The sequence below is a fragment of the Canis lupus genome, chromosome 6, assembly GCF_003254725.2.
Source record: "Canis lupus dingo isolate Sandy chromosome 6, ASM325472v2, whole genome shotgun sequence".
Lineage (NCBI taxonomy): Eukaryota > Metazoa > Chordata > Mammalia > Carnivora > Canidae > Canis > Canis lupus.
Window position 1 is genome coordinate 12,341,154 of NC_064248.1, and position 13,661 is coordinate 12,354,814.

Consider the following 13,661-nt stretch of genomic DNA (forward strand, 5'->3'; position numbering starts at 1 on the left):
GACCTTGCCCAGTGCTCTTTTTGTTTTTAATCTGCTACATCATGATTTGTGACAGCTTTATTTGCCTGAGTTACTTAACCAATCCCCTGTGATTGGGCACCCAGCTTGTTTCTAATTCTTTGTTTTTATAGATTTTTTAAAAAATCTATTTATTTGATGGGGGGTGGGGAGAGAGAGAGAGAACAACCAGGGGGAGGGGCAGGCAGAGGGAGACGAAAAAGCAGATTCCCCAGGGTGCAGGGAGCCAATGCGGGGCTCCATCCCAGGACCCCCGGGATCCTGACCTGAGCTGAAGGCAGATGCTTCACCCACTGAGCTACCCAGACATCCCTGTTTTTATAAACAGAGCTGCAGTGAATGCTCTTATAAATGCAATACTTGTGTGTATTCTTTTCTTTCGAACAGAAGGTGTTCCTAGAAATAAAATGGCAGGGTCCAAAGGGGTTTAGAATTTTAAGGTGTCAGTACGCCTCCAGAAAGAACAGGCACTGTCCCCCAGTAGTGAACGGAAGGAAGCATGGCTTCCTATCCTGTGGCTCATTTGTTCCCTCTGTGGATGAGGACATTCCCCAGGGAAGATGCTGGCCAGTCTCCCCTGTCCAGGGCGCAGGGTCGGCACAGCTGTTGAATGTTTGGGGGCCTGCATTCAGTCAGAGAGAAGGTAGAGACTCTTCAACCGGGTTTGGTTCAAGTCAATCTCCGTGGAACACTTGTGTCTGGGGAAAAAAATCTGATGCTAAGGATTTTTGTTCCTAAAACATGTTGAAAATCCTAAATGTTAAACCAACAACCAGAAGCAGCAGCAGTGAACCGTAGAGGCGGGAATGCACTTGTCCTTATGCACAACAGCCTGTCTTTATACTGTTGTGGGTCCTTCTGGGCAGAGAAGTCCAGGTCAGTTGTGAGCCACTGACTCCGTGCGGCGGCCGAGAATAAATGGGGTCCAGTCCCAACACTGCTGACCCCCTGGCAAGGGCAGGGCTGGTACAGGGCCAGCTGTGGCCACTGGGCTGGGAAGCAGGCTTTTCAGGCTCCCACCCTCATGTGGACCTGAGCCCCCCACCCAGCCCCCTCTCCACTTGCTCTTGACCCCTGAAGCTCCTTTTACGGCGCCCGGGGCCCAGCCCACAGTGGGTGGTCAGTGACCGTGTGAGGCCCGGGCTGGTAACCATACGTGTGTGGTCTCCCCAGGACGACTCCCCAGCCAAGTCTGCAACCCCAGGCCCAAAGTGACTGAGGGGGCCTGGGGCCACGTGTCCCCCTCCCGCCCAGGTCCCCGGCAGCCCCGGTGAGCATGCAGAGCCCCTTCCCCGACCCCACCTGGCCTGGCTTCTCCACCTCCCCCTGCCTGGGCCAAACGGGGGGACACAACAGTCACTAGGAGAGAGGTGGGCCAAGGATGACCGTGCAAGAGGCCCAGTTCACGCATAAACACAGCACTTGTGTGTGGAGGCAGAGCAGTTTCTTTGCACAAACGAGACTCTCAGCTCTGTTTCCCAGAAGCCCTGTATCTTGAGTGGCGCTGCTCCCAAAAAAGAAAGAAAAAATATAGCAAGGGAGAAGAAAAAGCCTTTTGGGGCCCAAACAGTTGCTCCAGGACTTGCAAGTTGGCGGAGAACAACTCAGATCTGCTCGCCTTAGATCGGATCCACAGTAGTCCTCATACTTGTGAATCAGGAAAGGATCTAGTGGACACTGTGTTAAAAAAAAAACCCCAATCTGTCCCACCCCCATCCTGTAGTAGCCTCCATGGTTTGGGTGAACACTAACTGTCTAAGCAAATCAGGATGTTCTCAAGGTCATAGTAATTGGTTCAGGGGTAGGAATAAACAAGGAATCCCAGCTCTTTGCCAGTCACCATCCTAAACTGAGTCTTTAGAGCTACTACTAAGCTGCTGGATCAATCCTGACCTGAAGTCTACACATACCATTTCTTTATTGAAATAAATTCCCTTTATTATTAAGCCAGTTTGCACTAGGTTTTCTATTGTTTTCTAGTATTTGTTACCAAACACATCCTGGGAATGCATTCTCCCAAAGACTCAATGTAGCAATGAGGCCACCACAGGGAGTCTCCCTCCAGAGGGAGATTGCTTCTCCACAGGGAGACTGCTTCACCCTGTGTCTCTCATGAATAAGTAAATAAAATTTTAAAAACAAACAAAAAATGAAGTATAAGATGTTATTAATTATGGGCAACAACATATATTCCAGAAGGAAGAAAAGGACCCCTGACTCCTGGCATTCCTTCCCCGTGTGGCCCCTCCACGTCGGATAGGCCTGACCCAGGATCTGCAGGCTATTGCAAAAATGTTAGAGGCTGGGCCAGGAAGGACATGACAGCTTGAGCTTCCCTCCCTCGGGAAACCAGCCGCCACCTTGTGAGGATGCTCAGACAGCCGTGCAAAGTCCCGAGCGGGGCCCTGAGGCCTCCGGCCGAGTTGACACCTCTTGGAAGAGGAGATTCCGGTCGAGTTGAGCCTTTTGCTGACCGAAGCCCCAGCCAACATCTTGACTGCCATCTCGTGGGAGAGCCCGAATCAGAGCCACCAGGTGAAGGGGCTTCTAGGTGCCTCTCCCCGTCCCACTCGGCTGAAATGGTGTGAGACAATTAGTGCTGCTTGTGTGGAGCTGCTGAATTTAACAAGAAACTCAGGCAGGTGTCTCTAGAAACGTCCATCCCTAGGTAGGGCATGATGAAGGCCCCTGAAGACCGACGAGGAAGTCCTTATAGGGTCTGTGTGGAGGGCCAGTGATTTCCACGTGCAGGAATCAGGAGAGGCTTCCCGACAGACAGGAGATCACTACCTGCCCTTAAAGCTGAAGTGTGTCTTCAGCTCTCAGCCTTTTCCATTTTATTTTTTTTTTAAGATTTTTATTTATTCATGAGAGACACACACAGAGAGAGAAAGAGGCAGAAACACAGGCAGAGGGAGAAGCAGGCTCCATGCAGGGAGCCCGAAGTGGGACTTGATCCGGGAACTCCAGGATCACGCCCTGAGCCAATATCAGGCGCTAAACCTCTGAGCCACCCAGGGATCCCCATCATTTGGGCCATTTCTATACCTCGTGCCAATTACTGATTACTGAGTGCACCAGAGCTGGGTCAAGGAAGGGCCCTGTGGCCTACCTCTGCAGACTTGTTTCCCAGGGGTCCATCAGCAACCCCTAGGAGAATCCTGGCCCTGCAGTTGGAGTTCCCAGGTCAGACGTGCATTTGACGTGACTGCTTCCAGGGTGCCTGGTCCTGACCCCCAGTGTTGGCCCCTCGGCCCCATTAAGACATTGTTTCACTGCTTCTGCATGGGCAGGCTCTCTTCTGCTCCTCGTCCCTCTGGGCTCCCAAATACTTAGGGATGAAACCTCTCTAGAATGAGAAAGGCCTTATGGAGCCCTGGGCCTGCTTATGCCCAGCTATCTTTTTTGGGGGCAGTGGGGGTGCCCCGGAAACGCTGGGCACCTCTCCCCTTCGGCTTTCTGCTATGTTGCCCGGCAACTGGCTGCTCCTTATCAGCTCCCAGACAAGCTCCAGCCAAATCCTGAAACGGCCCCACCTGTTTTTCAGTTTGTGGTTTGGGTTTTTTTATATTTTATTTTAGGAAGTGAAATGAACAACACTCATTCTGGAAGGGGAAGATAAGGCTCGGATCCGCCAGAGTGATGTCTGCTGGAAAGAAATCTCTTTTAACTTGTGGGCAATTTTCCAGCATGGCTCGGGTGGTGCGGAAGCTGGCGGCACACTCGCTGAGAGAATTGGATGGCGGGCTGTGGGCACAGGCCAGCCAGGCGCGGTGGCTGGGGTGGCATTTCGCAGGGACATGAATTGGAGATCTGTTGAGCAAGGGGGCCTGGACCCCATCTCCGGGCCAGCCACCTACCCCTCCCACCCACCCACTCAGGGCATTCCAGGCCTTTGCTATTCAAGGGTTAAATTTCCCAGACCTTCTGTTCCTTTTTAAAATAGAGCTTGATCCTCCCTGTCACTGGAGAGGCATTCCTTGCTTTATTGCCATCTGGAAACTGTTTTGTCTGGCTTCTGAGGTGGCCTCATTGCTACATTGAGTCTTTGGGAGAATGCATTCCCAGGATGTGTTTGGTAACAAATACTAGAAAACAATAGAAAACCTAGTGCAAACTGGCTTAATAATAAAGGGAATTTATTTCAATAAAGAAATGGTATGGGTAGACTTCAGGTCAGGATTGATCCAGCAGCTTAGTAGTAGCTCTAAAGACTCAGTTTAGGATGGTGACTGGCAAAGAGCTGGGATTCCTTGTTTATTCCTACCCCTGAACCAATTACTATGACCTTGAGAACATCCTGATTTGCTTAGACAGTTAGTGTTCACCCAAACCATGGAGGCTACTACAGGATGGGGGTGGGACAGATTGGGGTTCTTTTTAACACAGTGTCCACTAGATCCTTTCCTGATTCACAAGTATGAGGACTACTGTGGATCCGATCTAAGGCGAGCAGATCTGAGTTGTTCTCCGCCAACTTGCAAGTCTGTATGTTCTTAGAGGGGATGACCTCTTTCTGAGTCTCAGCATCCAGTGCTGTTCCATCCTCATCTCACACCCTTGCCTCAGTGTACTCCACGCTCTGCCATATCTGTCTCCCTTCAAGTCTTCTGTTGCTCTGTGCTTGGTCCACCACAGGGCTTTTGCATAGGCTATTCCCGCTGCCTGGAATTCCAGAGTCAGACAGAGAAGCAGAGAGAAATCAAATGAACAGATCAGCAGGGGGCAGGGGCGCCTGGCTGGCTCAAGTCAGTAGAGCATGCCATTCTTGATTTGGGGGTTTTAAGTTTGAGCCCCATGCTGGGTGGAGAGATTACTTGAAAATAAAATCTTTAAAACAAACTCAGACCAAACAGATTTTTTAAAAAAGATTTTGTTGATCTATTCATGAGAGAGACAGAGAGGCAGAGACATAGGCAGAGGGAGAAGCAGGCTCCGCATGGGGAGCCTGATGTAGGACTTAATCCCAGGACCCTGGGATCACACCCAGAGCCAAAGGCAGGTGCTCAACCACTGAGCCACCCAGGTGCCCCGGAGCAAACAGATTAACAGGGGGTGGAGAGAGGAGGAAGAGAGGCCACAGAGAAATAGGTGTGTTGGGAGGCTATGCTGCGCTGCTGACCAGTCCATGTGATCTCTCCTGGCTTGACACCTGGCTTCTGGTCACCATGGCCATGGTTGTGGCCAGACTTAGCCAAGATGCCCTGACATCTGGTTGCGAGTGGGCCCGCAACCAGGCTTTCTGGGCCAGGAAGGCCAGGAGGGCCGGGAGGCACTTGGCACTGCCATTGGAATGATGATGATCAGTGCACTGGAAGGGGATGAGAGGAACAAGCAGCCTCCTCTTTGGGGCCAGGTGAGATTTAGGGCTTTCAGGGACTTCCTGGGCACCTTGCAGGAGCTGCTACCAGGTTGCTGGGCACAAGACTAAGTGTGGGCACTGGACTAGGCCCTCAGGGCAGCTGGGTTCCAGCAGCATGGAGCAGTACCCAGAGTATGGTGTGCATCAGAGAGGGGCTGGTCTCCCCCTTGGCCATTAGGGCCGGTCCAGGCATCACCCATCAGAATCAGATGGGCCCAATCTGTTGAACACAGATGGGGAGACTGAGGCCCTGGATGGGGGTGACCAACCTAAGACCCTCGGCCACCTTGGGGCAAGACCAGGGCTCTTTCTCTTAATCCCTTTGGCCTGTTGCCCCATCCTAAGGGACCAATAGAAAAGGTGGCCCCATGTCCATTACCAACCCTCACCATGGAGGGGCCGGCTTAGAAGGTCTCCAGAAGGGTCGCTTCAGCTCCCTGTTTCTATATATTGAGGTCCAGTGCAAGGCCCTATGGGCAGGGAGCCCTGGGCAGGGCTGTGCTGGGCATGTGGGGTCAGGCTTGTGTCAAGACTGTTGTCCCATAGAGCAGAGTCAGCAGGGGCGGGAGAGGCCAGAGAAGGTGGCAGGAGGGCTGGAGGAGGCAGTGCCTCAGTGGGGAGTGCAGGGGGGCCGCAGGTTAGCAGATGCTTCCCTGCGTCAGTGCTGGGCTCAGCCCACCCACAGTGGGGACCCTGCAATCACAGCAGCACCACTGGGGCACACCATGGCGGGCAAGACACAGTCCCCAGGTAACGGTAGGGCCTTGAGAGGTCACAGCTTGTGGAATGTCCTAGAAGACTTTGCTGAACAGAGGTAGAGGGAGCTGGGAAAAACCTTCTGGGAAGGGGGGATAGTATGCTCAGAGCACCCTGGTGGGAAGAGCAGTCCTGTGTAGCTGGCCTGAGGGAGGGTTTGGGACTTTCCTTATGGGGCACACACATGTGGCTTTGGAGGCCACAGAAGAGCAAAGACCTGGGGCTCAGCTGTGACAGCCGCCCAGGTGAGAGGGTGACAGCTGCCTAGGTGAAAAGTGACAGCCACCCACGTCAGGGGTGACAAGCACACAGGTGAGTGGGGAACAGCTGCCCAGGTGAGGGGCGACAGGAGCCCAGGTGTGGGGTGAGGGGTGACAAGCTCCCAGGTGAAGGGTGACAACCACCCAGGTGAGGAGTGACAGCCATCTAGGTGAGGGGTGGCAGGCACCCAGGTGAGCAGTGGCAGGCTGGGGCCCAGGCATAGAAGAGGAGATGGAGTAAGGTGAACACAGGCCAGCAGTGTGGAGAAGGGAAACCCAGAGTTGTTGGGGTGGGTGGGAGGTACCCCCTGCCTGCCTTCTGGTGGCCCAAGTGGGGTGGGAGGGTCACGGTGCCTGAGATGGGAACCCCCGAGGCTGAGCCCTTGGACAAGTCCTATGGTGAGGACTGGCAGCTGGGTGTAGACCCTGGCTCTGGGGAGTCTCTGGGGAGGCGGGGTGTGGAGGAAGGAGAGATGAGGCCTGGCGTGGTGGGGGAGCAGCGTTCGGGGAATAGCGGGAAGCCGCCCTGTGGAATTGGCAGGCATTCCTGACGGGCCCATCCCGCGGCGTGTCTACACCGCCCCATCTCCCGGCGCCAGGTCCGCCCGGGCCACCTCAACCCCATTCCCTCCTTGCTGGGGGTGGGGTGGGGGTGGGGTCGGGAGGCAGGCCAGGGTTGCTATGGTGATGGACGCGTGGCCAGCAGGTGTCAGCAGAGCCTGCAGAATCTGGAGGAGCAGGCGCGGCTGGCTGCGTGGGAGGGGGTGCCCTTGGCCCCTCTCCTGGGGCTTCCTCCCGCCCTGCCAGGCCTGTGGGGGGCTCAGAGCCACCTGTGCTGGCAGCCTTGGGCAGCTGCCCTCCATGGCGGGGGTGCATGGCCAGGGACAACAGGGCCCGGGGTGGGCTGTGGGGGGCCGGGAGGAGTCTCCCTGCGGCAGGCCAGTGAGAGCCCAGAAGCCACCGCCGTGGGCCCGGCTTCCCGCTCCGTGGCGTGGCCCAGGGGACACTCGGCGCTTGCCTGCCCCCCAGCCTGGAGGCATCTCGGCAGCAGAAGCCGCTTCGTCCCTAGAGTCAAAGTGCACGCGTGGCGCGCCGCCCCGCCGGGCTCGGGGTCCCTGGAATCCGGGGAGCGGCCTCGGGCAGCCCTGGCCGCGGGGGCTTCCTGGGGGGCCTTCCGGGACCTCGCTCAGCCCGCGCAGGACCGAGGCCCCGAGATGGGGGGTCTGGGGGGTCTGGGGGGCCTCTGCTGGGTGATGGAGGACACGGCCACCGGGGAGCGAGTCCACGCGGGAAGGAGATGAATCCACATGCTCCTCCCCCTCCCCCTTCTCCCCTCCTCCCCCTCCCCCTCCCCCTTCTCCCCTCTCCCCCCCCCTCCGCTCCCAGGCGTGCTGCCAGCGCCCGGGAAATGCTGAGGCCTGCTCTTTCTTAAAGTCTCCGCTGCCTCCCTTAGCTTATTTTCTGCACAAACAAATTAAAAATGCTGCAAAGGGGCCGAGTTTGGGAGAGTGGGGGCTGCTTCCACCGAGTCCCCAGGCCTCTCCAGAGTGGGCGCCTCTGACCGGGTGGTCTCTGCGGCCTCTGGGGACCATGTGAGGCCCCATCTGGGCCAGAGAGGCCCCAGCCTGTGTAGATCAACTTGTAAATCCCAAGCCGGAGTCTTGGAGGATGGAGGAGGTGCTCTCTGCCCAGCACCACCAGAGGGCTCATAGCCTGGGGGGGGGGGGGGTTGTTACTGTGATCTGCCTGGAGCACCCCTCCCTTCCCGTCTCCCTCCCCATTGCCCAGCACTCAACACGAGGGAACAGGGGGAGCAGCCACGAGTGCCTTCACTGTGTCCTCCTGCCCACCCTGGGAAACCTGCTGCGGCTCCTCCCTGCTCCCCTGCCCTGGCTCCCTGATCACAGAGCCACCTGGGGGGCAGGAACTCACTTTCAGAGGCCATCGCCCCCATGTTCATTAGAGAAATATCAGAAAGGACAGAGAATGCCAGGAAAAAAAAAAAAGGTAAAACCCTCAACAAAACATGGCACATCCTCCTCCCTCTTTACTCTCCACCCTGAGAGTCTGGGCATTCTCTTCCAGACGCCTTCCTTGGGTGAGAAAAATGAAATTCAGTTCAAAAGAGTGTTTATGGAAAACAGATCCCATGCCCAGCTCCGGAGCAGCAGGAGCTTAGCCCTCGGGAGCCGTTGGGCTGGGGCTGGTATGGAGGCCCCAAGGGCCCTGTCCCCGTGTCCACCCTGGGGGGCTGGCCTGGGGCCGGTAGCACAGAGGGTGGCTGTAAACAAGGGGAATGTGTTACCCTGACCCCGTGGGGGCCAGAAGCCTGAGATCCAGGTGGGGCCGGGGCAGTTCCTCCTGGAGGCTCTGACGGGGAAGCGGCCCCTGGCCTCTTCCAGATTCTGGTGGCTCCGGCTCTGCTTGATCATTGGCGTTCCCTGGCGTGTGGATGTCTCACTCGGATCTCTGCCTCCACTTGCACACACCCCTTGTGCATGTGTGTCTGTGTGTGTGTTTTCTATTTCTTTATAAGGACACTTATTGAATCTAGGCCCACCTAATCACAAATGATCTTTATTTGAGATCCTTACCTTAACTGTATCTGTGAGGACTGTTTCCAAATAAGGTCATATCCTGAGGTTCCAGGTGAACACGTCTTTTGGGGAGGGGGGGCACGAGGGGTGTGTGTGTGCAGCACTTAACCAACTACCCCACGTGGTTGTAGTGGCAGGACAACCAGCGGCTGAGCAGAGGCGCTGCCTGGACGCAAGACACTGAGTGTTCAAAATAGGACAGTCCTGGGCTCATTGGATGGATGCTCAGTCCCACTGGCATTGAGTGGAGGTCAGGGATTTGGGATTTTGTATAGTTGGTGGCTGGGCCCCTGGCTGGAGGAGGAGCCCCCCCTCCCAGGGAGGAGCTGTGGCCACTTGCCTGCCAGGGCTGTGGGTGCCACACAGCCCACACGCATGGGCAGCTAATGGGGCCACGGGGGCTCGGAAACCCCGGGCCCAGAGCGGGCACATGTCTCCTGTTTCTGTGTGGGCAAAGGGAGGGAGCCTCGGGACTTCGGGAACCCTCCTGCTCAGAGCTAAAATACACCCCAATTAAAATGGGAAGCTGGCATCGCCTCAGGCCAGGAGCTAGCCTCTTCCTTGGCAAGTTGGATGCTTTTAAATCCCCAGAAGGGATTAGGTCTCCAGGGACACCCTGGTTCCAGGAGAAGAACCAAATTAAACTCCCCACAGCGCCCTTCCCAGGGGCTGGATTCCTGTAGGAGCTGAACCTCCCCCATCCTCCCCATCTCACCCCATCCCCTCCTGCTGGGGCCAGCCCACCACCCACAGAACTGCCCTCCCTGCAGGTCACAGCCCTGTGAGGGTCCATCTGGCAGGGGCAGGTGATGGGGGTCATCTCTGGAGACGGCCGCAGCCGCAGACACTGATGGGCTGGGCGGACGTGCACCTCAGGTGCTGGTGATACTTGGCGTGGGGTGTCATGGGGTGCTGGTGGGGCATCCAGGGGGTGCGGCATTGTTGAGGCTGTCAGAGAGCCTGCAGGGGACATTGTCAGTGCCCTCCTGGACTCCCTTAGAGATTACCTTTTTTGTTCTTGTTAACATTTTTAAAAATTCTGGTAAAATACACGTAACATAAAATTTACTGTTTGCGGGCAGCCCCAGTGGCGCAGCGGTTTAGCGCTGCCTGCAGCCCCAGGCGTGATCCTGGAGACCCTGGATCAAGTCCCACGTCAGGCTCCCTGCATGGAGCCTGCTTCTCCCTCTGCCTGTGTCTCTGCCTCTCTCTCTCTCTCTGTGTAGTCGTGACTATCATAAATAAATAAATAAAAATTGGTTGTTTTAAAAAAAATTACTGTTTGCACCATTTTAAATGGTCCAGTTCAGGGGTGCTAAGCACTTTTGCACTGCTGTGCACCCATCCCCACCATCCTTCTCCAGAGCTCTTTCATCTTTCTGAACTGAAACTCTGTCCCCATGACACATGCTTCCCACCCCTCTGCCTCAACCTTGATAACCTCCAGCCTCCTTATGACTCTGAGTCTGACCTTAGATCCTTTGGACACCTGCACCTTTCTCAGAGGCCTGCCCTGGGGTCACTGGCTGATTCGTGGGTGTGGCAGAGCCAGATCCCGATCGCTGGAAAGAATCCCCCCACCTTGGGGCAGCCCTGAGCCGTGACTGGCTGGTACAGGAGGCCGTGTCGGCTCACCCTGGCTTGGTTTCTCGCACTGTCCCCTCACCGGTACTCCAGGGACACTCCCTTAATGAACCCTATGAGATCCCAAAACAGAGCAGATGGGGTCGCTCCTCTCCATCTCTCTCTGGTTTCCTCGGCCCACCCAGGCAACTCAAACTCCAGAACACTGACCCCTAGAGTCCTCAGAACACCAGGTGACTGGTGGCCTTGGGTGGGGACTCAGGAGGCCAAATAGCTCCAGAGACTGGCCAATGAGCCTGAGGGTGTCTGAGTGGACATGAGGTCTCGGACTAGGGCCACCCACCTGCTGTGTGACCTCCAGCAGCCTCCCCTCACTGGGCCTCACCCGGAAAAGAAGGCAACCTCCTCGCTAGCTCAGCCTTTTCCAGGCAGTGGGTGGCTCTGGTGGGCCCTCGAGGCATGGCAGGGGCACGCCTCCATAGACACCTGCCCCATGGCTGTGTCCTGCGGCTCTTCCCTGCAGACCATAGCCCTGGGAGGAGAAGGACGAGAGGGACTTGCCCACCGTGGCGCCCCCCCCATCCCACCCCTGGGGTCAGAATAGGAGCTTGACACATATTTGCTGAGTGTGGACTGACCCCAAATTTTCTTTGCTGCCAGGTGGTCCCCCTTCTTGTCTCCACTTACAGACAGGGACACTGAGGCCCAGATCCGACGTGCAGCAGGGAATCTGCACATCAGAGCAAGGCCTGTGCAGCCTGTGCCCCAGGGTGGAGCCCAGGGTGGAATTCCAGGCACGAGAGGGCAGCTGAAAGGCATTTTTAGAGGGAGGAGGAGGGGAAGGAGGAGGAGAAAGCGGAAGAGGAGGGAGAAGAGCAGGAGGGGGAGGAGAAGGAGGAGGAGCAGGAGGAAGAGGAGGAGGGGGGTGGGAAACCCTGGTGCCCAGCAAGGCAGCCTAGGTCCCTCTACCTGCCCTGGCTGAGTCATCAGCCACCTGGGAGCCCCCAGTTATTTCAGCAAGGCACCCACTCCTCCCCTGCCCACTCCTCTGGCTACAAGCCTGTCTCCCAGGCTAAGAAATACCTTTGAATCCCCTGGTTTCAGATCTTGTGTTTTGAACTACAGGATTCTGGATCTTTAATGGGCACATTCCGGTCTCCGTGGGGATGGAGAGGCCACACAGACCTGGGTCTGGCCTGGTGAGCAAGTTGCTTCCTCCTCTCCAGCCTCGTTCCCTCATCCTGGAACTGTTTGGGCTGCAGGGCCTGGTGGGGGAGCTTGAGGAGTCTGGGGCCGGCAGGTATTTGATGAGCTTCACAGGGACATGGCCTGTTGGGGCCTGCATGCAGGAGGTGTGCTCAATATGTGTGTTTCCTTCTGGTTCATATCACCCTTTTAAACGCTCACTGCTGCCCCCCCCCTTCCCCAGAAGCTCTCAGAGAGGAGGCTGGGCAGGTGGGAGGGAAGGAGGAAGGATGTTGCTTCCAAGAGGTGGTATCTTCAGCCCCATCACAGATGAGAAAATTGAGTCCCGGAGGGACTGGGCTTGATGCCCGGTTCTTCTGCAGCCCTGGTGCAGCATGGCCGGTTGCATGGTTCAGAGGTGGCCACTTCTCAGGGAAGCAGGTCCGTATGTTTGTACATGTGTGTGCATGGGTATGTGTGCGTGTGCGTGTGGGTCTCTGCTGTCTTTGGGTAGGCTCAGGGTCTCTGCGTCATTTTTTTTAAAGATTTTATTTATTTATTCATGAGAAACACACACACAGAGGCAGAGACAGAGACAGAGGGAGAAGCAGGTTCCCTGCGGGAAGCCCTGTGTTGGGACTCGATTTCAGGACCCCAGGATCATGACCTGAGCCAAAGGCAGAGGCTCAACCACTGAGCCACCCAGGTGCCCCATGTTTAAACACCAATTTTAAGGAGGCTGAAAGGAGCCAGGCGGGCAGGGCTGCACAGCAGACAGAATAAAGGCATGGTGGCTGTGTGGTCACCGGGGCCCCTGGCCAGCCTGTCTGGGCCCCTCTGCCTGCATCTGGGGCGCCGTGGGCAGGGCAGGTATTTGGAGTGGCAGCAGCTGGTGTGGGCAAGGAGCGAGCCCAGAGCCCCGTGGCCCCTGGCTCCCACCGAGGCCCTGCCGTGATGGAGGTGGGGCCTCTCTCCCCCAGGAGTGGCAGCCACGGCAAGCCACGGGAGGCGCTCCCAGAGGGCTGTCGTGTGTTGGCAGGTCAGACTAGAGAAGGTTCTCCCAGCCAGGGCGGGGTGCAAGGTGTTCTATGGGGCCCGTCCTGGCAGGCAGCCCTCCACCCTTCGTAAGCATTGTCCCACACCGGGCCTGGTGGCTGTTCTAGTTGCCACTGCTGTGTAACAAATTGGTACAACACGTAGCCACTTTGTACTATCTTTTTTTAGCTGAGGATTTTGTGGATCGGGAAATCGGGAAGATGTTCAGCACGGTTCCCACCTGTGGTCTGTCACGTGGCAACCGTCAGATGACCCCGGGCTCTGCGGTCATCTGAGAGCATGCAGGCCTGGATCCAGGGAGCCTGATGGCACAGGCAAGTGACGCTAGTGGGGGGGGGGGGCGGGGGGCGGCTCAGGCAGGGCTGTGGGCTGGGGCACCTCCTGGTGGCGTCCGTGTGGCCTGGGCTTCCTTGCAGCATGGTGGCCCTAGGCTACTGGGATCCTCGCTTGGTGGCCTGCCCCTGAGTGCACCAAGAACCGACCAAGCCCCGGAACTGTCAGTGGCAGAAGGAAAGTCCTCTCTGTGTGTTGATGGCCATCTGCACTGACCACCCCATTCTTTGTTTGGTTGGGTGCCTGTCTACCTTCTGGGCCAGGCTCCAAGCTCCTCTGGGTGACAGGTCCAGAGGATGAGGAGGAGGAGCTGGGGGGATGTGTAAGCTAGGAAGAACAGGTCCCAGAGGCTGATCCAGCCAGAATCAGGCGCTGTACTAATTGCCTGGGGCTTCCCTAACAAATCAATGCAAAGTTAGTGGCTGAGAAATGTATTTTCTCACAATTCCAGAAGCCAGAAGACCTTGGTTACATGCTCCCTCTGCAGGCCCTAGGGGAGAACCCATTCCC

At 56.7% G+C, this 13,661-nt stretch overlaps 1 protein-coding gene and 1 long non-coding RNA gene across 3 annotated transcripts in view; one reads left to right on the forward strand and one right to left on the reverse strand.

The window, feature by feature from the left end:
- Positions 1-13,138, forward strand: part of FBXL18 (F-box and leucine rich repeat protein 18) — a 66,350-nt gene extending 53,212 nt beyond the window's left edge. Inside the window, exon 5 of the mRNA XM_049111170.1 lies at positions 12,987-13,138. Coding sequence (XP_048967127.1) covers positions 12,987-12,990 — 4 coding nt within the window. The 3' untranslated portion in view covers positions 12,991-13,138. The remainder of the gene's footprint in view (positions 1-12,986) is intronic.
- Positions 10,042-11,861, reverse strand: LOC112646357 (uncharacterized). Of its 2 annotated transcripts, none has more exons than XR_003127594.3 (3): positions 11,216-11,861; positions 10,963-11,109; positions 10,042-10,225 (listed from the first exon to the last, which is right to left on the reverse strand). It is a non-coding gene; the product is annotated as an uncharacterized LOC112646357 (long non-coding RNA). The 2 variants fall into 2 exon arrangements; XR_007411160.1 differs by having other exon boundaries at positions 11,661-11,710.
- Positions 13,139-13,661: the final 523 nt, after the last annotated feature.